The sequence below is a fragment of the Chiloscyllium punctatum genome, chromosome 9, assembly GCF_047496795.1.
Source record: "Chiloscyllium punctatum isolate Juve2018m chromosome 9, sChiPun1.3, whole genome shotgun sequence".
NCBI classification, from domain to species: domain Eukaryota; kingdom Metazoa; phylum Chordata; class Chondrichthyes; order Orectolobiformes; family Hemiscylliidae; genus Chiloscyllium; species Chiloscyllium punctatum.
The window spans coordinates 25,727,047-25,751,389 of NC_092747.1; the positions used below are offsets into that span (position 1 = coordinate 25,727,047).

At 42.7% G+C, this 24,343-nt stretch overlaps 1 protein-coding gene across 2 annotated transcripts in view; it reads right to left on the reverse strand.

Moving 5' to 3' along the window:
• plekhb1 (pleckstrin homology domain containing B1) overlaps positions 1–24,343 on the reverse strand; it is a 217,575-nt gene that overhangs the window by 177,241 nt on the left and 15,991 nt on the right. Inside the window, exon 2 of one of the 2 annotated variants that reach the window (XM_072577080.1) lies at positions 2,254–2,383. In XM_072577080.1, coding sequence (XP_072433181.1) covers positions 2,254–2,296 — 43 coding nt within the window. In that variant the 5' untranslated portion in view covers positions 2,297–2,383. Of the gene's footprint in view, positions 1–2,253; positions 2,384–24,343 lie in introns of those variants that run through there. The other variant, XM_072577081.1, reaches the window with a different exon arrangement.

Genomic DNA, 24,343 nt, shown 5'->3' on the forward strand with positions numbered 1-24,343 from the left:
GGGTTGGAGGATTTGAGCTATAGGGAGAGGCTGAACAAGCTGGGGCTGTGTTCTCCCTGGACCATCGGAGGCTGAGGGGTGACCTTATAGAGTTTTACAAAATTATGAGGGGCATGGATAGGGTAAATAGGCAAAGTCTTTTCCCTGGGTTCGGGGAATCCAGAACTAGACGGCATAGATTTAGGGTGAGAGGGGAAAGATATAAAAGAGACCTAAGGGGCAACCTTTTCACATAGAGTGTGGTACATGTATGGAATGAGGTGCCAGAGGAAGTGGTGGAGGCTGGTACAATTGCAACATTTAAGAGGCATTTGGATGGGTATATGAATAGGATGGGTTTGGAGGGATATGTGCTGGGTGCTGGCAGGTAGGACTAGATTGGGTTGGGATATCTGGTGGACATGGACGGGTTGGTCCAAAGTGTCTGTTTCCATGCTGTACATTTCTATGACTCTAAGTGATTGTTGTGACCCTTGCTGAGATAGTTGCATCATTGATTGTCACAGGTGAGGTGCCGGAAGGCTGGAGGTTGGTTAATGTGGTGCTGCTGTATAAGAAAGGTGGTAAGGAAACGCCAGGGAACTATAGACTGGTAAGCCTGACATCAGTGGTGGGCAAGTTGTTGGAGAGAATCCTGAGGGTCAGGATTTACATGTATTTGGACAGGTAAGGACTGATTAGGGATATTCAGCATGGCTTTGTGTATCAGAAATCATGTTTCACGAACTTGATTGACTTTTTTGAAGAAGTAACAAAGAGGATTGATGAGGGCAGAGTGGTAGATGTCACCTATATGGACTTCAGTAAAGCGTTCAACAAGGTTTGTCATGAGAGACTTGTTAACAATGTTAGATCTCTTGGAATACAGGGAGATTTAGCTATTTGGATACAGAACTGACTCGAAGGTCGAAGACAGACGGTGATCATGAAGGGTTGCTTTTCAGACTGGAGGTTTGTGATCAGTGGGGTGCCAAAGAATTGGTGCTGGGTCCACTACTTTTCATAATTTATATAAATGATTTGGATGTGAACATAGGATGTATAGTTAGTATGTTTGCAGATGACATCAAAATTCAAAGTGTCGTGTTCAGCAAAGAAGATTACCTCAGATGGGCCAATGGGCTGAGAAGTGACAGATGGATTTTAATTTAGATAAATGCGAGGTGCAGCATTTTGGAAAAGCAAATCAGAGCAAGACTTATACACTTAATGCTAAGGTCCTGGGGAATGTTGCTGAACAAAGAGACCTTGGAGTGCAGGTTCATAGTTCTTTAAAAGTAGAGTTGCAGGTAAATATGATGGTGAAGAAGGCATTTGATATGCTTTCCTTTATTGGTCAATGTATTGAGTATAGGAGTTGGGAGGTCATGTTGCAGCTGTACATGACATTGGTTAGGCCACGTTTGGAATATTGCATGCAACTCTGGTCTCCTTCTGATAGGAAGGATGTTGTGAAACTTGAAAGGGTTCAGAAAAGATTTACAAGGATGTTGCCAGGGTTGGAGGATTTGAGCTATAGGGAGAGGCTGAATAGGCTGGGGCTGTTTTCCCTGGAGCGACAGAGGCTGAGGGGTAAACCTGCAAAGGTTTATAAAATCATGAGGGGCATGGATTGGGTAACGAGACAAAGTTTTTTCCCTGGGGTGGGGAGTCCAGAACTAGAGGGCATAGGTTTAGGGTGAGAAGGGAATGTTATAAAAGGTACCTAAGTTGCATCTTTTTCACAGGGAGGGGGGAGACGTGTATGGAATGAGCTGCCAGAGAAAGTGGTGGAGGCTGGGACAATCACAGCATTTAAAAGGCATCTGGATGAATATATGAATAGGAGGGCTAGAGGAATATGGGCCAAGTGCCCATATCTGGTTGGTATGGATGAGTTGGACCGAATGGTCTGTTTCCGTACTGTACGTCTCTATGACTCTATGACTTTAATCAGTCAGGCAAATATTTGTTGCACTGTCTCCATAGCCAGAACATAAGATAAGGAGATAAGGAGATCAAAACTGCACACAGAACTCCAGGTGTAGTCTCACTAAGGCACTGTTCAATTGCAGACAAGACATCCCTGTTCTTGTATTCAAACTTTCTCATTAGAAAGCCAACAAATCATTCAGAGTTGAATTCTGAAACTGAAGTGAGAGTGACATTCCTTAACATCTAATCCATATATGAAGGAGTGTGGCATCAAGGATTTCTGGCAAAACTGGAATTAGTGGGAATCAGGGGAATTCTCTCCATTGGTTTGAGTCATACCTGACACATAGAAAGATAGTTGTGTTTGTTGGAGGTCAATCATCTCAGCTTCATGACATTTCTGCAGGAGTTCCTCAGGGTAGTGTCCTTGGCTCAGCCATCTTCAGCTACTTCATCAAGGATCTTCCCTCTATGTTAAGGTCAGAAGTGGAGATGTTCACTGATGATTGCACAATACTCAGCATCATTCACTACTCCTCAGACTGACTGCTTCAGTATCTATATTCAAATGCAACAAGATCTGGACAATATCCAGGCTTGGGCTGAAAAATGGCAATTAACATTCGTGGCACATATTGTACCAAAAGTGACAGATTAAGTTTAAGGTGAGTAAGCCTGAGTTTATCCATTTTGGCCAGAGGAATAGGTCTAAATGAAGATAAACTTCAGTGTTTCATTTCAGAAGGATCTGGGTGTTCTCATGCATGAATCATAGAAAATTAATGTGCAGATAGTAAGGAAGACAAATGGGAAGCATTTATTGATAAAGGAATAGTGTATAAAAACAGGGAAGTGTTGCTGCAGCTGTACATGGCTGCAACTGGACTTTGCCTTACAATTTTGGTTCCTTTACTTGAGGAGGAATGAAGCTGTATTGAAGACAGTTCAGATGAGGTTCACGAGATTGATTCCAGAGATGAGGATTGTTTCTTAAGAAGAGAAAATTGCAGTTTAGGCCTTTTTCTCTGGAGTTTAGAAGAATGAGAGTGAATTTAATTGAGGTATTTAAAATGCTAAAGGGGATGACAAAGTACACATAGAAAGGGATCTTGCTAATGTGAGGCAATCTAAAACTTGAGTTCTAAAGAAGGGTCACTGGATCCGAAGTTTTCCAAGTAATTTCGGCTTTTGTTTCCAAGACAAGAAATTATGGTTTTAGGATAAGGAGTAGCAGATTTAAAACAGAGATGAAGAAAAATTACTTCTCCCAAAGGAATGTGAATGTATGCATTCACTACCCAAAAGTATGGTGGATGCTGGGACATTGAGTACATTTAAAAAACTGAAGACAGATTATTAATTCATAATGAATTGATGAATTATGGAAATCAGGCAGGAAAGTGGAATTGAGACCAAGATGAGATGAACTATGATGGCATCAAATGGCAGAGCAAGATCAAAGGACTGAATTGCCTATTCCTGCTCCTCGTTCTTATGTTCACACAAATGCTAGGCAGTGACTATCTCTAATAAGAGACAATCTAACCAGTACTCCTTGATATTTAATGCTGTATCCTCACTGAATCCCTCATTATCAACATCCTGAGGGTTACCATTGACCAGAAACTCAACTGGACTTACCATATACATACAGCAGCTACAAGATCAGGTCAAAGGCTAGGAAGTTTTAAAATAATTAAGGAAAAGGATAGACCCAATCTAAAACTTAAACTTCTAATTTGGGGAAGGCCAAATTTGACAGTATTGGGCAAGAACTTTCAAAATTTGATTAGGGGAGGGCAGATATTTGCAGGTAAAGGGACAGCTAGAAAGTGGAAAACCTTCAAAAAGTAGATAACATGAGTACAGAAACATTATGTTCCTTTAGTGTGAAGGGAAAGGCTGGTAGGTGTTGAGAATACCGGATGACTAGAGAAATTGAGGCTCTGGTCAAGAAAAAGGAAGCAAATGCCAGGTATAGAAAGAAGGAATCAAGTGAATCCCTAGAAGATTACAAAGGCAATAGGTGTATACTCAAAAGGAAAACCAGGAAGGCGAAAAAGAGATCAGTGAGATATTAAATGAGTTTTTTGCATCAGTGTTTACTGTGGAGAAGGACATGGAAACTGGAGAAATTAGGGAATTAAATAGTGATATCTTGAAAAGAGTATGTATTACAGAGGAGGAGGTGCTAGACATCTTAAAATGCATAAAAGTGGATAAATCCCCAGGTCTGATCAGATGTACACTAGAACTTTGGTGGAAGCTAGGGAAGTGGTTGCTGGCCCCTTGCCCAGCAACCTATTTGCATCATCGATAGCCACAGGTGAGGTGCCGAAAGACTGGTAGTTGGCTAACATGGTGCCATTATTTAAGAAAAGCCGTAAGGAAAAGCTAGGGAATTTTGACCGGTGAGCCACGTCCGTTGCTGGGTAAGTTGTGGGAGGGGATTCTGAGGGACAAGATTTACATGTATTTGAATTGAATTGAATTTATTGTTATGTGTACCGAGTGAAAAGCTTTGTCTTGTGAGCAATACCGGCATATCACATAGTTAAGTAGCACAGATAGTAAATAATAGGCAAAACCAAAAACACAGGTATAGGCGAATGCTAAGAGTTTGTGAGTTGATTCAGTATTTTAACAACAGTAGGGTAGAAACTGTTATGAAACCAGATGGTGTGTGTGTTCAGGCTTCTGTACCTTCTCCCCGATGGTAGAGGTTGTAGAAAAACATTGCCAAAGTGGGATGGATCTTTAAGAATGCCGACAGCCTTTCCTTGGCAGCAGGCCTGGTAGATGGATTCTATAGATGGGAGGTTGGTCTTTGTGATTGTCCGGGCTGAGTTCACCACTCTCTGTAACCGTGTCTGATCTTGAATGGTACAGTTGCCATACCAAGTAGTGATACATCCAGACAGAATGCTCTCAATGGCGCACCTATAAACATTGGCAAGGGTATTCGCCATCATGCCAAATTTTCTCAGCCAGTGCACCCACATGAAGAGTTCAAGAAACCTTGTGGATGACCACTCCCAGGAGCTTGACACTCTCTACTTATTCCATCTCTGTGTTGTTAATGTGTAGGGGGGCATGAGTAACATCCCACCAAAAGTCAATAATGAGTTCCTTAGTTTTGCCGGCATTGAGAGCTAAGTTGTTCTCAGTGCACCATTTTTCCAGATCTTCCGCCTCCCATCTGTAGTCTGTTTCGTTGCCATCTGAGATTCGACCAACTATGGTGGTGTCATCAGTGAATTTGTAAATGGCATTAGTCTGGTATTTAGCGATGCAGTCATGAGTATACAGTGAGTACAGTAGGGGGCTGAGTACACACTCCTGGGGGGCTCCAGTGTTGAGTGTTAGCGAGAATGAAATATTGTCCCCAATCTTCACTGATTGTGGCCTGTGGGTCAGGAAACCAAGGATCCATTTGCAGAGAGTTGGGCTTAGTCCGAGATCACTAAGTTTAGTAATCAGTCTCGAGGGGTTAACAGTGTTGAAGGCTGAACTGTAGTCAATGAGTAGAATTCTTACGTAGCTTTTCTCGGTATTTGGAAAAGCAAGGACAGAATACGGATAGTCAACATGGCTTTGTGTGTGGGAAATCATGTCTTATTAACTTGATTGAGTTTTTTGGAGAAGTGACAAAGAAGATTGATGAAGGCATAGTGGTGGAGGTTGTCTATCTGGACTTCAGTAAGGTGTTTGACAATGTTTTGCATGGTAAACTGGTTAGCAAGGTTAGATCACATGGAATACAGGGAGAATTAGCCATCTGGATACAAAATTGGCTCAAAGGTAGGAGATGGACGGTAGTAGTTGAGGGTTACTTTTGGACTAGAGGCCAGTGACCAGTGGTGTGCCACAATGATCAGTTCTAGGTCCACTGCTTTTTGTCATTTACTATAAATAATTTGGATGTGAATATAGGAGGTATGGTTAGTAAGTATGCAGATGACACCAAAATTAGAGGTGTAGTGAACAGCGAAGGAGGTTACTTCAGAATACAACTGGACCTTGATCAGGTGTGCAAATGGGCGAAGAAGTGGCTGAAGGAGTTTAATTTAAATAAATGTGCGGCATTTTGGTAGGGAAAATCAGGGCAGAACTTATATATTTAATGGGAAGCTCCTGGGGAGTGTTGCTGAACAAAGAGATCTTGGGGAGCAGGTTCATAGTTTCTTGAAAGTGGAGTCACAGGTAGACAGGGTAGTGGAAGAAGGCATTTGGTACACTTGTGCTTATTGGTCAAGTGTATAGGAGTTAGGAACTCATGTTTCAGCTGTACAGGACGTTGGTTGGACAACTTTTGGAATACTGCATTCAATTCTGGTGTCCCTGCTACAGAAAGAATATTGTGAAATTTAAAAGGGTTCAGAAAAGACTCATGAGAATGTTTTGGAGAGGCCGGTGTTGGACTGGGGTGGACAAAGTTAAAATTCACAACAGCAAGTTATAGTCCAACAGGTTTGTTTGGGGACGTAGCATTTGAAGTGCTGCTTCTTCATCAGGTGGTTGTGAAGCAGGACTATAAGACCATAAAAATTTATAGCAAACAATTACAGTGTCATGCAGCTGAAATGATAAACCCAGATTAAGTCTTTCATCTTTTAGAATGGGCTTTCTCGTTTGGTTCCTAAATATGTAATCCAGAAGCGAAATGAGCAAACCCATTCTAAAAGATGAAAGACTTAGTCCATGTTTATCATTTCAGCTGCATGACACTGTAATCTTTTGCTATAAATTCTGAATTTTATGGTCCTGCTTCACAACTACTTGATGAAGAAGCAGCATTTCGAAAGCTAACGCCTCCAAATAAACCTGTTGGACTATAATCTGGTGTTGTATGATTTTTAACTTTGTACAAGAATGTTGCCAGGGTTGTAGGATTTGAGCTATAGGGAGAGATTGAATAGGTGGGGGCTATTTGTGGGCAGCACGGTGGCACAGTGGTGCGTTACAGTGCCAGAGACCTGGGTTCAATTCTCGCCTCAGGTGACTGACTGTGTGGAGTTTGCACATTCTCCCTGTGTCTTTGTGGGTTTCCTCTGGGTGCGCCGGTTTCCTCCCACAGTCCAAAAATGTGCAGGTTAGGTGAATTGGCTATGCTAAATTGCCCGTAGTGTTAGCTGAAGGGATAAATGTAGGGGAATGGATCTGGGTGGGTTGCACTTCGGTGGGTCGGTGTGGACTTGTTGGGCTGAAGGGCCTGTTTCCACACTGTAAGTAATCTAATCTAATCTATTTTCCCAGCATCAGAGGTTGCGGGGTGACCTTATAGAAGTTTATAAAATCATGAAGCGCATGAACAGGGTGAATAGTCAAGGGCTTTTCCCCAGGGTCAGAGAGTCCAAAACTAGAAGGCTTAGGTTTAATGTGAGAGGGGAAAGATTTAAAAGAGACCCAGGGACAACTTTTTCATGTAGAGTTGGTGCGTGTGTGGAATGAGCTGCCAGAAGAAGTGGTGCAGGCTGGTACAATTACAACATTTAAAAGGCATTTGGATGGGCATACAAACAGGAAAGGCTTAGAGGGATTGGGGCCAAATGCTGGCAAATGGGAATAGATTAACTTAGGATATCGAGTTGGCATGGATGATGGGTCTGTTTCTGTTCTGTACATCTCTATGACTATATGAATACTACAAATAACTCACCTCCTGATTCCCTAAAGCCTGTCCACCAACGACAAGGCACAAGTCAGGAGTGTGCTGGAATACTCCCCATTTGCCTGGATGAGTGTAGCTCCAAAGGAACTCAAAAAGCTTGACATCCTCCAGGAAAAGGTAGTCTGGTTGATTGGCACCATATCAACAAACATCAACTTCCTTCACTGCTGATGTTCAGTAGCAGCAGTATGTACTATCTACAAGTTGCACTGACAAAGATCCTTAGACAGTACCTTCCAGCCCAGTGGCCACTTCTATCTATAAGGACAATGGCAGCAGGTAAATGCAACACACCAACTGCAATTTCTCCTCCAAACCGCTCACCAGCCTGACTTGGAAATATATCACTGTTCCTTTGTCGCTGATTTAAAATCCTGGAATTCTCTCCTGACTGGCACTGTGATTACACTGACAGCACATGGACAGCACAGTTTAAGAAGGCAGCTCATCTCCACCACCTTCTCAAGGGCAACTGGGCACAGGCAATAAATGCTGACCAGCCAGAGAGGCCCACACATCCAATGAGTAAATAGTTTAAAAAATTTGCCTTTTTCTCTGTCTGAATACAAAAGCACATTGGACATTTCGCATTCCAACCCCTTTCCCAAATTATTACCATTAACAGAATAATTTGCCTTCCTATTTTTGCTATCAAAGTGGATAATCTCACATATATCACATTATACTTCACCTGCCATGCATTTGCCCACTCACTCAACTTGTCCAAATCTCACTGAAGCATCACTGCATCCTCCTCACAGCTTACCCTCCCACCCAGCTTTGTGTCATTGGCAAACATGAAGATATTATTTCTAGTTCCCTCAACTAAATAATCAATGTATATATGAACAGCTGGGGCCCAAGTATAAGTTTCTGTGGTACCCCAATAGTCACTGCCCACTACTTGGAAAAAGATCAGTTTATTCCTACTGTTTGTTTCCTGACTATTAACCAGTTCCCAACCCATTCCAGTACAAATTCTTTACATCTTGAGCACAAATAACAAAAATAAGAGATGTGAAAAAAAAACTTTGTGGCAACATTAATTATAGGGGCTATTTTCAGTGTGCAAAGAATAAATAGATAGTCAAGGATGATCCAGGAGCTTTGAAAACTGGAGATTTTTAAGAATTTGTTGATGGGGTGTATGACTACAGAATATCTGTTACTCATAATTATCTCAAGATTCTGGATGCTAGAATATAAGTTGAATATATATTGTAGATTGCATGATGGTTCTAATTGTGTATAGTAGTTTATTCAAAACTGTGAAATCTTGTTGCTTTATTCTTTTAATAGGTGTCTAGATTAGAGTGGTCCTGGAAAAGCACAGCAGTTCAGGCAGTATCCGAGGAGCAGGAAAATCGACGTTTCAGGCAAAAGCCTTTCATCAGGAATACAGGCAGCGAGCCTGAAGGATGGAGAGATAAGTGAGAGGAGGGTGGGGGTGGGGAGAAAGTAGCAAAGAGTACAATAGGTGAGTGGGGGAGGGATGAAGGTGATAGGTCAGGGAGGAGAGGGCAGGTAGGACAATCATGGGGACAGTGCTGAGCTGGAAGTTTGGAACTGAGGTGAGGTGGAGGAAGGGGAAATGAGGAAACTGTTGAAGTCCACATTGATGCCCTGGGGTTGAAGTGTTCCGAGGCGGAAGATGATGCGTTCTTCCTCCAGGCGTCTGGTGGTGAGGGAGCGGCGGTGAAGGAGGCCCAGGACCTCCATGTCCTCGGCAGAGTGGGAGGGGGAGTTGAAATGTTGGGCCACAGGGCGGTGTTGTTGATTGGTGCGGGTGTCCCAGAGATGTTCTCTAAAGCGCTCTGCTAGGAGGCGTCCAGTCTCCCCACTGTAGAGGAGACCGTAACGGGAGCAACGGATATGATAAATGATATTGGTGGATGTGCAGGTAAAACTTTGATGGATGTGGAAGGCTCCTTTAGGGCCTTGGATGGAGGTGAGGGAGGAGGTGTCCGCGCAGGTTTTGCAATTCCTGCTGTGGCAGGGGAAGGTGCCAGGATGGGAGGGTGGGTTGTAGGGGGTGCGTGGACCTGACCAGGTAGTCACAGAGGGATGGGTCTCTGCAGAAGGCGGAAAGGGGTGGGGAGGGAAATATACCCCTGGTGGTGGGGTCCGTTTGGAGGTGGTGGAAATGTCGGTGGATGATTTGGTTTATGCGAAGGTTGGTAGGGTGGAAGATGAGCACCAGGGGCATTCTGTCCTTGTTACAGTTGGAGGGGTGGGGTCTGAGGGCAGAGGTGCGGGATGTGGATGAGCTGCATTGGATGGCATCTTTAACCACGTGGGAAGGGAAATTGCGGTCTCTAAAGAAGGAGGCCATCTGGTGTGTCCTATGGTGGAACTGGTCCTCCTGGGAGCAGATACGGCGGAGGCAGTGGAATTGGGAATACGGGATGGCATTTTTGCAGGAGGTAGGGTGGGAAGAGGTGTAATCCAGGTATATGTGGGAGTCGGTGGGTTTGTAAAAAATGTCGGTGTCAAGTCGGTCAGCATTAATGGAGATGGAGAGGTCCAGGAAGGGGAGGGAGGTGTTAGAGATGGTCCAGGTAAATTTAAGGTCAGGGTGGAATGTGTTGGTGAAGTTGATGAATTGCTCAACCTCCTTGTGGGAGCACGACGTGGCACCAATGCAGTCATCAATGTAGCGGAGGAAGAGGTGGGGAGTGGTGCCAGTGTAATTACGGAAGATGGACTGTTCTACATAGCTAACAAAGAGACAGGCACAGCTGGGGCCCATACAGGTGCCCATGGCTACCCCTTTGGTCTGGAGGAAGTGGGAGGATTCGAAGGAGAAATTGTTCAGGGTGAGGACCAGTTCGGCCAGACAAATGAGAGTGTTTGTGGAAGGGTAATGTTGGGGACGTCTGGAGAGGAAGAAACAGGGGGCTTGGAGGCCCTGGTCATGACAGATGGAGGTTTAGACAGATTGAATATCCATGGTGAAGATGAGGCGTTGGCGGCCGGGGAAATGGAAGTCTTGGAGGAGGTGGAGGGTGTGGGTGGTGTCTCCAAAGTATGTGGGGAGTTCCTGGAGTAGGGGGGATAAGACAGTGTCGAGGTAGGTAGCGATGAGTTCAGTGGGGCAGGAGCATGCTGACACAATAGGTCCGCCAGGGTGGTCAGGCTTGTGGATCTTGGGAAGGAGGTAGAACCAGGCAGTGCGGGGTTTCCAGACTATGAGGTGGGAAGCTGTGGGTGGGAGATCTCCTGAGGTGATGAAGTTCTGTATGGTCTGGGAGATGATGGTTTGGTGATGGGGGGTGGGGTCATGGTCGAGGGGGCGGTAGGAACAGGTGTCCTTGAGTTGGCATTTGGCTTCAGCGGTGTAGAGGTCAGTGCGCCAGACTACCACTGTGGTCCCTTTATCTGCTGGCTTGATGGTGAGGTCGGGAGTGGAGCAGAGGGATTGGAAGGCTGCGCATTGTGAGGGTGAGAGGTTGGAGTGGGGGAGGGGGTAGACAGGTTGAGGCGGTTAATGTCCCGGCGGCAGTTGGAAATGAAGAGGTTGAGGGTGGGTAGTAGGCCAACACAGGGTGTCCAGGTGGATGTAGTGTGTTGGAGGTGGGCGAAGGGGTCCTCGGAAGGTGGGCGGGTGTCCTGATTGTGAAAGTAAGCTCGGAGGCGGAGGCGGCGGAAGAAGTGTTCGACATCACAGTGTGTATTAAATTCATTGATGAGTGGGCGGAGGGGGATGAAGGTGAGCCCTTTGCTGAGGACTGATCATTCATCCTCAGTGAGAGGGAGGTCAGGGGGAAAGGTGAAAACTCGGCAGGGCTGGGAGCTGGTGTGGGTGTGGAGCTGGGAGTGGGGGCGGAGCCAGTAACTGGAGTGGGTATGGTGGTGGGGGGAATGGGGGTGGAGTCATGAGCAGGGGTGGTGCTCCCCTCAGGGTTCTGGGGGACGGGGATGGTGACAGTGGGATCTGTGGGGGGCGTGTCAGCAGAATGCAGGTGAGTGGCGTTGGTGCCTGGAATCTCACTCTTTGTCTACTTTTATAACAAAGCAGGAGTAGGCAATTCAGCCCTTGAGCCTACTATTCTATTCAATATGATCATGGCTGATCATTCACCTCAGTACCCTATTCCCATTTTCTCCCTATAGCCTTTGATCCCTTTAACAACAAGAATTATGTCTAACTCATTCTTCAAAATATGCAACATAGAGTCATAGTCATAGGGATGTACAGCATGGAAACAGACCCTTCAGTCCAACCCGTCCATGCCGACTAGATATCCCACCTGCCAGAACCTCGCCAATATCCCTCCAAACCCTTCCTATTCATATTCCCATATTGGCTTCAAACACTGTGGCAGAGAATTCCACAGGTCACTACTCTCTGTGTGAAAAAAAAATCCTAAATGGTCTATTCTCTATCTTTAGTGTTATGGAACAGACCAAACTCCCTCGAAATATATCAAGGAGATTGCTTAGACGCTAACTTTAATCTTAATTAAAAGCAAGTGTAGGGTGCTGTGTTCCAGGTGTGATTTAATTGGTTCACTGATGGGCTGTAAGCAAAACACATTTATTCTTATAACACTGTTAAACCACAAACAAATAAAGGCATAACTAACTCTATCAAAATGTATAACAAAATAATATTTCTTTTAACTACTAATCACTAACTCTTCCAATACGCAGCATCCCATAACCATACACTTGGCAAAGGCAAATTCAGTAAAACAGATTTTCCTCACTTTCTATCTCCTCCAATGCAGGAGAACAGAACACCAAAAGAATCAATCTGGCAGCAGAGAAAGAAATCAATCTTTTTGCTGTAGCAGGGAGACAGCTGTATCTATCAGCTTCAAATCCCAACTTCAACTGAAAGCAAATCTAAAACCCTGGCTCTGTGTGAGCCTGAATCTACCATGCTTCTTTATAATTTAAAAAAAAATCCTCAAATCTGTTTACACACTGCTTTATGAAACAGACATTCCAGCACCATTGGTAATACTTCTCTGCAAGAGAAACAGCACAAAACAAATCCTCCTTAATGGTACACATTAGACTGTAACCCTTGGATCTGAACTCCCCAGTCATCGGGAATATCCTTTTTTGCTGCCTGGTCCTGTTAGAATTTTTTGGTTTCTGTATGATTCCCCCCTTAATCTTCTAAACTCCATTGAATATATTCCTAACCAATCCAGTCTCTCTTCATATATCTGTCCTGCCATCCCAGGACATTCAGTCCTTCAGAGCGATGCTGATGCAGCCTGAGGTATGGATGCATCCTATAAATGGATCAGAGATGTGCCACGAAGGTTCTTAGAGGCTTAATTGGTAACTCGCTTTGCTGCTTGTCAAAAGCATGATGATGGAATGAGATTCTCCCAATGTCAAGATTGGCCCTGCTGGGCTTCAGGTCATATTAACCTCAAATCTTACCATAGTAAGAATAAATGGGTCCTTTTCCATGTGACTTGCAATGACTAGTTGGGTACTGCAGGGATCAATGCTTGGACTCCAGGTATTCACAATATATAATAATGATTTAGATCAGGATTCTACATGTCAAAGCTACAAGTTTATAGACACAAAGCTGAGTGGGAGGGTGAACTGTGAGGAAGGAAAGTGAAGAGAAGTTTCAGTGTGATTTGGACAAGTAAGTGGGCAAGTACAGAAGAACCTCGATTATCCAGCATTCGATTATGTGAATTTTGGATTACCTGAACAAGATCGCAAAGTCCCAATGCTTGGCTAAACAGTGTTATCCAGCATTTGATTATCCGGCATTCGATTATCTGAACAAAATACTCGCTGCCCGTGTCGTTCAGATAACTGAGGCTCCTCTGTACATGGCAGATATAGTATAATGTGAAGAATGTAAAGATATTCACTTGTAACAAAAACAGATTGGCAGATTATCATAATTGTGATAGATTGGGAAAGGGGGCATTGCAACAAGATCTGCATGTCCTCATATAATAGTTGCTGAAAGTAAGCACGCAGGAACTGCAGGCAATGAAGAAGGCAAATGGTGTTGGCCTACAGAGCAAGAGGATTCTTGTGCAGGAGCGTTGATGTCTTTATGGAACTGTGCAGGGCATTGGTAAGACTACACCTGCAGTATTGTGCGTAGTTTTGGTCTCCACATCTGAGGAAGGTTGTTCTGGCTATTGAGAGAGTGCAAAGAAGGTTTACCCCAATTTGCAGACATCTTAAAAAAAAACGTGGAAAGGTAGATTGCAAAACAGATATGAATAGTTTACAGAGAGATATTGATGTTTTAAGTAAGTGAATAAAATGTTGGCAAATAGAATTTAATATAGAAAAATGTGAAGTTGTTCAGTTTGGAAAGTAGAAAAAAAAATTAAATGGAGAAAAACTGCAGAAAGTTGCAATGCAGAGGGACTCGGGTGTACTTGTGCACAAACACAGCAAGCTAGCACACAGATGTGGCAGGTAATCATTAAAGCTAATGAGGGTTGGAATATAAGAGTACATAAATGTTACTGCAATTGTACAAGGTGCTGGCGAGACTATAAATGGAGTATTCTGAGCTGTTTTGGTCCCCTGATTTAAGAAAAGATATTATTTCATTGGAGGCAGTTCAATAACGATTCACTAAGTTGATCCCTGGAATGGAGGGACTGTCTTATGTGCAAAGGTTATAGAGTTTGTGACTCTACTTATTGGAATTTAGAAGAATGAGAGGGAAATTTATTGAAACATATACATTCTTAAGGAACTTCACAGGGTAAATACAGACAGAATGTTTCCCCTCATGGGAGCGTAGGACCAGAGGACATAGTCTCAGAATAAAAGGGCACCGATTTAAGACTGAGATGAGGAGAAATTTCTTCTCTCAGAGGATTGTGAGTATTTGGAAATCTTTGCCACAGAACGTGGCACATAGCTCAGTGGTTAGCACTGCTGCCTCATAGCACCAGTGGGTTCAATTCCAGCCTTGGGCAACAGTCTGTGTGGAGTTTGCATATTCTCCCCATGTCTGCGTGGGTTCCCTCTGGGTGGTTTGACTTCCTCTCGCAATCCAAAGATGTGCAGGTTAGGTGAATTGGCTATGCTAAATTGCATATAGTGTTCAGGGATGTGTAGGTTAGGTGCATTAGATAGGAGAATGGGTCTGGGTGGGTTACTTTTCGGAGGGTCATTGTGGACTTGTAGGACTGAAGGGTCTGTTTCCACACTGTGGGGATTCTAGAGGCAGAATCCTTATGTATAGTATGGATGAAATAGATTCACTCTTGATCTAAAGGGTTATGTGGAAAGGGCAGGAAAATGAACGTGAGGAGTGTCAATCACAATCTAATTGAATGACAGAACAAACTTGAATGGTCAACTCCTGCTCCTAAATTTTATGTTTCTGTATATTTCTACAGCCCATATCACTCAGATTCCTATGAGATTCCTCCCAATAGTTTGGTCTCCAAAAAGCTATTTTTACTGGCTACTTTCTTCAAATATTCCTGAAGCTGTGTTCATGACCGTTATGTCTGCTTTCTTAAGAAGAGTTATGACTGCTTCTCAGGAATCAGACAATCACTTGCATGATTCTATGCTGCTGGTCACTGACATATTGATAGCATGCAGCTCTTGAAAGCTCTGTGTGGATGTTATAAATGAGAGTTTTAAGGAATTTCACATTGTGAAAAATTGTAAGCATTCTTGATCTGTTGCCAGATTTCTGGAGGGAAAGTAGGTGTGTTTTTCACTTTTACAAATAAGGCATTAGTAATGTGCTTGATGCATCAATGCACTGTGAATTGACTATTATTGTTGATATACTCTGGAGCACTTGAAATGGTTTAGAACTGCAGTAATCTTGATTACCATGAGCAGTGCTGTGACTGGGTGGGAATTTGCACAGATTAGATTGTGGCAGATGTATGGGTTGAATTTTTAGGCTCCAGTGGTTTGGAAGCAGGAGTGGGTGAGTACGGAATTTTGCACTATTCCCATTTTCATAGAGGATATGTGTGCGCGCCTGCACATGAATGAGTGACAGAAAGGATGTCTTGCAGGTGGATGGCCCCAAGTTGAGAGTAGCCAATTCAGTTATTAAATACCAAAGTATGTTAAGGCTTATTGTTGAAAGTTGGGTGGAATTTTCCTAGCAGACTGCAGGTCTCCAGAGACAGCAATTATTTGGAGGAGGCTTCCCAGGAGGCAGACTAGGGGAAGGTCAGGTGTGTCTACAGATATACAGACTGCCCTGACAATTTCTCTTCATAATGGTGACTCAACTGCTTTATGTATTATTTATCTAAAAATTAAAGAGGAGAGAGAACGTCTTGAAATCACTTCTGATGTGTATTTACACCTGATGATAGTGTCCGGAGGCCCTTGGGAAAATCTTGCCCCAGCTGTCTGTTCCTGTAAAAGATTCAGTAAATAAATTTTCCTCAGTCATTTTTAGATGAATATTCCTCTGCAGACAATTGCTGTATGTGTAACTGTAGGTGAATGTAAACACTCTGGTACAAGTTAAAGTCCATGCTTTCACCTTCTTCTCCTCCAATAATATGAGATAGATGTCTTTTTCATTTCAAAATGTTTAATTACAGCAATTAAACTGTAGTAATGCTGTATAATGTCTGGGTCAAAATAACCTCCAAAGATAGCATTGAAAAATTCAGCTCCCACAAGCCCAACAGTTAAGGTTCACTTCTATACTTGCTGCAATTAAAATACAGCTGATCCCTCTTTAAATACTATCTTCTCATCAGGATATGCTTGACTTTTAATGCTTACTTAATTTGGGTAAACTGAGTGTGAATTGAATTCTCAGGAAGTCATGCCATGTCACTTGCATTTTATTGCAATGCATTAAATATTTTTAAAAATGTTTTGCTTGAGAGCATTTTAATTTTAAAAAGTAAACATTTTACTTTTATAAGTGTGAACAGTGGCTAAAGACATGTCAAAACTGCCTGATTTCAGCTATTGCAATTGTTGATTTCATTCAATCAGCCCAAGTGGGGGGTATAGGTTATTTCTCCATGAGCTGAAGGGAGCTATCTCATGCAATTTTCCTTGGCTTACTTCATTATGAGTGCAGTATACTTTGCTGGAACTCTTCTTGCACTATGTTGTGCTCACTAGTGGAGGAAATATATGCCCCTGATGAGACATCCTAGGATTTCCATTGCTGGTGCCATGTTTAAACCCCCACAGTGCATCAGGTCAATCACTGCCAGCTAGGAACTGCCACTCACAGTAGCAGAGTGGGAAAAAAATGACCCAGAAATAGCTGACAAAGGCAAGTTGACACCAAATTTACTGACAGAGACTTGGAAGTCCTGGTGGGTGGGATGGTACAGATGATGGGAATCCTCTTTCCTTTGGACCATGACATCAGACTCTGGTCAAAAGTTGCCACCTTGGCCAGTGTGGCATTCGTGGTCTGAAGGAACAGTTGGCAGCGTAGGAAGAAAATTAATGACATTCTGCACGCTGTAAGGGTAAGCCCCACCGTCTTCCCTCTACTACTTCACACTCATTCTAACTTTGCTATTGTCTCCAGTCCCACCAAGGCTCATAGTCTACCATTCTCACTACTACATGCAACATTTTCACTCAATTTCTCTCAATCACCTACCCCCTAGACTGCTAACCTCTGTCCTTCCTTCTCAATCATTTAAGACAACTCACCACATTCCTATCAGCAGTTAATGCTTTGCCAGCCACTTTCATCTTACTCAATTCCTCTCTCTTTGTCTTATCCTAGAGAAAACAGCCCATTATAGGTTGGAGAGATCCATGACAGATTGTGGAATACTTGATATTCATCTCCTTGCAGCTTTAGATGAGAAAATCCTTGTTATGGCAGGAGAGGGCCAAGACTGCTAATGTGTTAATGCTGATACCTGTATGTTCTGCAACAAAGTAAGATTCATTGTCAAGTGCTATGCTGCTGTCCCATCATGAGAACTGTGGATGTATTCTTAACGTGCGCAAACTTCCACTCCTATTTCACAACCCATTCTATCTCATCACCTGCAGACACTAGTGGCATCTGCAGGAGCTTTGCCATGAAAACACCATCCCCTTAGGACAGAGGAAGCTCAGTGGAAGCAATGGCAAGACTGTCTCCCATATTCTCCAGCAGCTCAGATACTGACACCTCAGTGGTTACTTTAAATAGTGTCGTGAGCACATTCTAGTGACAACACTACTGCCACATTTCTACTCAATTAGCTGAGGAAGAAACGCCCCAAGATTCTGGTACTCAGAGGACTGCCATGGAGACAGGGTGGGGGAGGACACCATTATATTGGCCATTAATGACGTCATTCAAATGTACAGCCAGGTTTGTTGGAATCATTCAAAAGATCGACTAATTCAATCAATGCAGTGCTGCTTCTGCTACGTGAGTGACCGGGTACCTCCACAAACCGGTTGGTGGCCACTATGGAGACCCAGGTCCAGCACACTCAGTCTCTGCTAGATATATGCACAAACTTGATTATTGGTGCTCAGTAACAATGGCAAGACAACGGAGGATGGGGAACCTTGACCTCACTCCAGGTGCCCCTTCCTCTTGAGGACACAGGTTATCACTTTAATCTTTATTAAACATCAGGAAAAACATAAACAGTTCAAAATGTTTAAACTGTATTTGGGGTTGGGATTGTACACAAGATGATGATCTCTGCAGCATCAAAACATTTACAGATAACTTCACACAACTCAGTTCCAATGTATGTTGTTCACAAAGAAGTTCTGAATTTACTACTTTGGCTGATGCTGCTGTATGGTGGATGCTGAAGGTGCTGTTCCTTCTGAACAACTGAATTGAATTTAATTGAATTTAATTTAATTTATTGTCACATGTACCAAGGCACAATGAAAAGCTTTGTCTTGCGAGCAATACAGGCAGATCACATAGTTAAATAGCATAGATAAGTAAATAATAGGTAAACAAAACACAGGTACAGGCAAATGTTAAGAGTTTGTGAGCCCATTCAGTATTCTAACATCGGTAAGGTAGATACTGTTTTGAAACTGGCTGGTGCGTGTTTGGGTTTCTATACTTTCTCCCCAATGGTAGAGGTTGTAGAAAAGCAGGGTGGGATGGAACTTTGAGAATGCTGGAGGACTTTCCTTGACAGGGGGCCTGGTAGATTTATTCTATAGCTGGGAGGTTGGCCTTTGTGATTGTCCGGGCCGGGTTCACTACTCTCTGTAACCATTTCTGATCTTGAATGGTACAGTGCCATACCAGGTAGTGATACATCAGACAGAATGCTCTCAATGGCGGCCCTACAAAGGTTGGCAAGGATATTTGCCATCATGCCAAATTTTCTCAGCTGCCTGAGGAAGAAGCAACGTTGCTGGGCCTTTGTAACCAGTGCGCCCACATGAAGAGTTCAAGAAAGCTTGTTATGGATGACCACTCCCATGAGCTTGACACTATCCACTCGTTCCACCACTGTTAAGGTGGACATGAGTAACATCCCGCTGAAAGTCAATAATGAGTTCCTTAGCTTTGCTGGCATTGAGAGCTAGATTGTTCTGAGTGCACCATTTTTCCATGTCTTCCACCTCCCGTCTGTAGTTTGTTGCGATGCCGTCTGAGATTCGACTGATGATGGCAGTGTCATCAGCGAATTTGTAAATGGCATTAGTGTGGTATTTGGCGACGCAGTCATGGGTATACAGTGAGTACAGTAGGGGGCTGAGTACGCACTCGGGGGGGCTCCAGTGTTAATGAGGATGAAATATTGTGCCCAAACATCACTGATTGTGTCCCATGGATCAGGAAACTGAGGATCCAGTTGCAGAGAGTGGGACTTAGTAATATGGTTGCCAGGCAACTTTGCAAGCAAGGATGAGCACCCACCTCATGCATAGTAGAGTGGACTATAGTACACTTAGCATGGTCTCTTAGCGCTCACACACTTTGCACTTACTGAGATGTTCATAGCAACTCCGCCTTGCTTTTTGGCGTTTTGTCACCTTGCTCACAACATACAGGTTCATGGTACTTCTGTCTTGCCTTGCCTTTTAATGCAAACACAAAGCCAGTCAGCTTGTCATGGTTGTTCATAGAGATCAGTCAATGGAATGAACATTTTGTTGCAGGGCATCATGCTCTGAAAATGTCATACCTGCAGCATGTGCCAGCAGCTTTCATGGTACACACGCTGTGAGCATTGGAAGGCAAGGAGTTCTGCTGGAGCAGACACCATTAACAGACACCACCACCCTGTCTTTGATGTATAGTCGGGGAACAGTGCATAACTATGGCATAAATAAACTGTACACCCTGGGCCTCATGGACTAAAGTGAGGAGATGAGCAATTAAATAAAAAAGTTAGGTGAGACATGTGGATGGTCAAAGCTATTGGGGTTGACAGGAAGGACAAGGCAGAAATGAACATGAAGGTTTGGGAGGTCCCTGGATTGAGAGACTGAGTCTGCAACAAACTCCACGAAGCACCACCTGCAGTGCCATCCATCCACATCCAAATTGCAGTGTGTAACCAAATTACAATATGGCTGACACCACACCCAGAGTGGGTGGAGAAAGTTTTTTTCTGAGAAAGTGAGGCCCTTCAAGGAGCAAAAGCATTAAAGTGATACGTGCACAATACAAATCAATGGCATCTATTACTACATAATTCTGTATGTGCACCTCATGAATTGGAGAAAGTGAGGACCGCAGATGCTGGAAATCAGAGTCTAAAAGTGTGGCACTGGAAAAGTGCAGCAGGTTAGGCAGCATACGATAGCTCCTGATGAAGGGCTTATGCCCAAAATATTGATTCTCCTGCTCCTCGGATGCTGCCTGACCTGCTGTGCTTTTCCAGTGTCACATTTTTCAACTTGCACCTCATGAATCAACTAAAACTCTTGTTCACAAGTAATCTTCAATACACCATTCAATATTACAGATTTATCCTACTAATGACTGTGAAGCACAAGAAATATCATTTCAGCTGTAAGGATTCACCTTAGTTGCAAAGTCACAATCATCTTCCAAGATTCCATAACCTGCACACCATGCAAGAACTGCTCATTTCATACTTTGGACAATAAAACATTTGCACCATTATCTGATATTCAATGCATCTTTTCTTGGGTAACATGAGGATAGAGGGAGGTGTTCACATTATTTCTGTCCCATTTACAATCTCCTACTATACGTATGCTAAATGACTTGAATCATAGCAATAATGTACAAGGTCCATGGAGAGATGTCCCATTATCCTCCTTTTTGTACACCTCCATGTCCCAATGTTTTGAGCAAGTGATTTCTCTGCTATAACTGCTAAATGATCATACCATTCAGGAGTTCCTTTGTTTCTGATATTGTCCATACAGGCTCTTTTGAACCATCCTCATTGGATCCAGATAAAGTGACTGTGGCCATTGCACTATGAGCATTCACACAAATGGATGAGAGACACATGAATCTGGAAGTCCAGAACCAGGATTAACCTTTCATGGATGTCAACCAACCTTCATCTGAGGGGTTTTCCAGCCACAGGTGCCCTCATGACATATCAAAGAAGCAGGAAAGCCACAATCGCTCATCTTCTATGGAATGACATGCAGATGAGACAGAGGTAATGGCAGTTTAGAGGTGCCAGGTGGAATGACTTGTCATGATATCTGTCATTTCTACAATGCAATACAGTCTTCCACTGAGTACAACGAGAGTCATAAGGTACCTCTTGCATATCAGAAGTCTATGCAGGTTATGTCAAGAAGGGTTTGTTACATCCTTGTGCAGACAGAAGATGGTGCTTGGTCCTTGGATTTTCTGCTAACTGGAAAATGCATCAAGGCTATGTTTTGGACAATGAGGATCTAGGAGGTCTACAGCATTACATATAGTACTGCTAGTGCTCTCCAAAGTGTGGCACTGAAGTGGATAACTGTATTCTAAATGGGTTGGAAATATGCCACGATGATGTGGTGAGGTTGGTGCATATCCAGTGCCAACCATCTAGGATGAAGGATGCAGGCAGTTGCTGCCCATGGAATACACTCTGAGATGTTAGGGACTGCTGGCCAAAATAAAGGCCTGGGGAAACAAGTGTTGAGCTGGAGTTATGAGGCAAATGTTCTGATTTTTATCATCTGGTTCCTCTCCACCATGTGGAAGAATAGCAAACTGCAAATAAATGAGGTGAGATTAGGTAGTAAGGAGATATTAATATATCCAATACAAGCCCCTCATCATTCACTAGTAAGATTCTTGTCTCATTGTTAAAACCTTGAAAAATCAGAAATTGTTTCACTATGTCAAGAATCCCACTGGTCCAATCTCACTGTACTTTTCCACCTATCCTGCCATTGCGAGCTTGCTCAGGGGCTGGGACAATAGACTAAATGTTTTACAACAATAGTGAAATGATCAACAAAGTATAATAGAGTAGGTTTTAGAAAGCAAGTACGATACTTACAGGAAGCGCAAGTATTCAAACTTGTTGCTTGTATTGAGGTTTTGTTAGGAAGATACTGAAAGTCTTCCGCCAAGCACAAATTTTTATTTCCTTAGGGAGAATTGAGGAATTTGTAACATAATGACGATTGGAGTAATAAATCATGTTGCAGCTTAAGGATTTTGAAATATGGTAGTAATTTCTCATTGGTAGTTTTCCAGTAACTATGCTACCTCTTGATTTGTCATTCTCTTTTTCTTCGGATCTAATTTGCAGCTGGTTTACTGTAAGCTAATCAACAATGTGCTGCAGAAAAGGCATGAAGGTAAAAGTGTAGTGGCAAAAGTGCAATGTTTTCAGAATTAAGTGTTCCAAATGGGAAAGCTACAGTTGAATTAAGATTTTTGGTATACTGCTAGCAATCCTTTTATAGTGTTGTTTGCAGAGAAGCAGAGGATTTGCTAAAGGTTCAGAAATGCAATAGCTACTAAATGGCAAAAGATTAGTGTGTTGTGTGCATACAATATTCATTATGCAAAAATATCAGTATTTTATAAAATCACTAATGATAGTGAACATTGGATGCATTATATACATTTACGTTTATTTCAAACTCCTTCTGTAGATTGTGCACAGATTGACTGTGGAATGGATTTTCATTTATTAAAAAACATGCTTCCTATCTTTATAGCACTTGTTCCAAGAACAAATCTATAATAATACTGTTCAAACTGGTCATTTGGAATCCCAACAATTTTTGTTATGCCAGAGATTTCAAAGTTGAACATCACTAGAAGTGAAAGTAAAGCTAATTTGCATATTTGTGATGTAAATAAAGGCCAATGAATTAAGTGTTAAATAACTAAAAAGATAAAATGACTATCGTCTAGTTTTGGACAAGGTGCTATTGCAAATATTCACAGACTAGCTAGGAGCTTAGAAATTCTTTGGCAAACTGTTAAATAATGTTATGCTTGGAAGATGGCCTGCATTCATTTAAAAAGAACTCAATCCTTACAGAATTGGCATTAGCTTCATGTTACTGCTGCCATCAAATCCTGCGGCAAATCCAAATTTTCTGTTCATGAGAAAGATAACTCCCAACGGCAGTCATCACTGATGCCAGAAGCTCACCAATGCTACGAAAATTAGACTAAATGTAGAAATTATGTTTGGGCTAACCCATCAATGCTTTGGCATACGCTCTTCATTTGGCAAGACTGGAAATGTTGGTCAATTTAGTTTACTAAATTACATACTCATCATGAGCAGGTAAAATTCAATTTTTTCAATTTGCATAAAATACTAGCCAGAAGATTTCTTGGAGCTGCTCCTACTCTCACACTAATTTCATCAGATGTGTTGCACAGGCAATCCCATTTTCTCCATGAAATCAAGAATGCTGGTCAGATAGGATGCTCATAATCATCAGTTCCATGTAACATGATTGTATCAAAGTAAAACTGCTGGGTCTTTAGTGTGTAAGATATTTACAGCTTTTTTCTACATGGAAACCATGTTAATCAGTTCCTAATCTATTTGCACCTCACAACCCATAGTGATTGTTCACACTTTGCCAGTCACTCTCAATATTCCATCATTATTATGACTCCTTTCAGCTTTCAGAAGGCTTCTATCTTATTAATACCAAAGTCTTGACTTATACACTGAACATCTCAGTAACAACTCTGGACCAAGAGTACACAAAAAATTAGTTAAAAGCACACTGCATTTTAATTAACTTTGCAAAGTTAAGACCTGACAGTCACTAAAGTTGTTGCAATCACAAACGTGGATAATTAGAGGTGAAGATAGTTATGCTTTAATTTAGAGAGAATAGTATAAATTCAGATTACCATCTTGAATTATACAATAAATTCCTGATCCTACCTGGCTTGAGGGCAGTGCAGACTTGGGTGGCACGGTGGCTCAGTGGTTAGTACTGCTGCCTCACAGCATGAAGGACCCCCAGGTTCAATTCCAGCTTCAGGCACCTGTCCGTATGGAGTTTACACATTCTCCCTCTGTTTGTGTGTGTTTGCTCTGGTTTCCTCCCACAATCACAAAGATGTGCAGGTCAGGTGAATTGCCTATAGTGTTCAGGGATGTGTAGGTTAGGTGCATAAAACCAAGGTAAATATAGGATAATTGGGGAGGGGTCTGGGTGGGTTATCTTTGGAAAGTTGGTGTGGACTTGTTGGCCCAAAGGGCCTGTTTCCACACATTAGGATTCTAGAATTCAAATTCCATGCTGTATGACCATATAACTCTATGACCAATAGGGATGAAGGTACATAGAATTTAGTGAAAGGCAAACTCAGACAGCTATCAAGAAAATAATGTTCTCTCAAAGTTTAATCTTTAAAGGTGCTGAAGCTGTATGAATCTC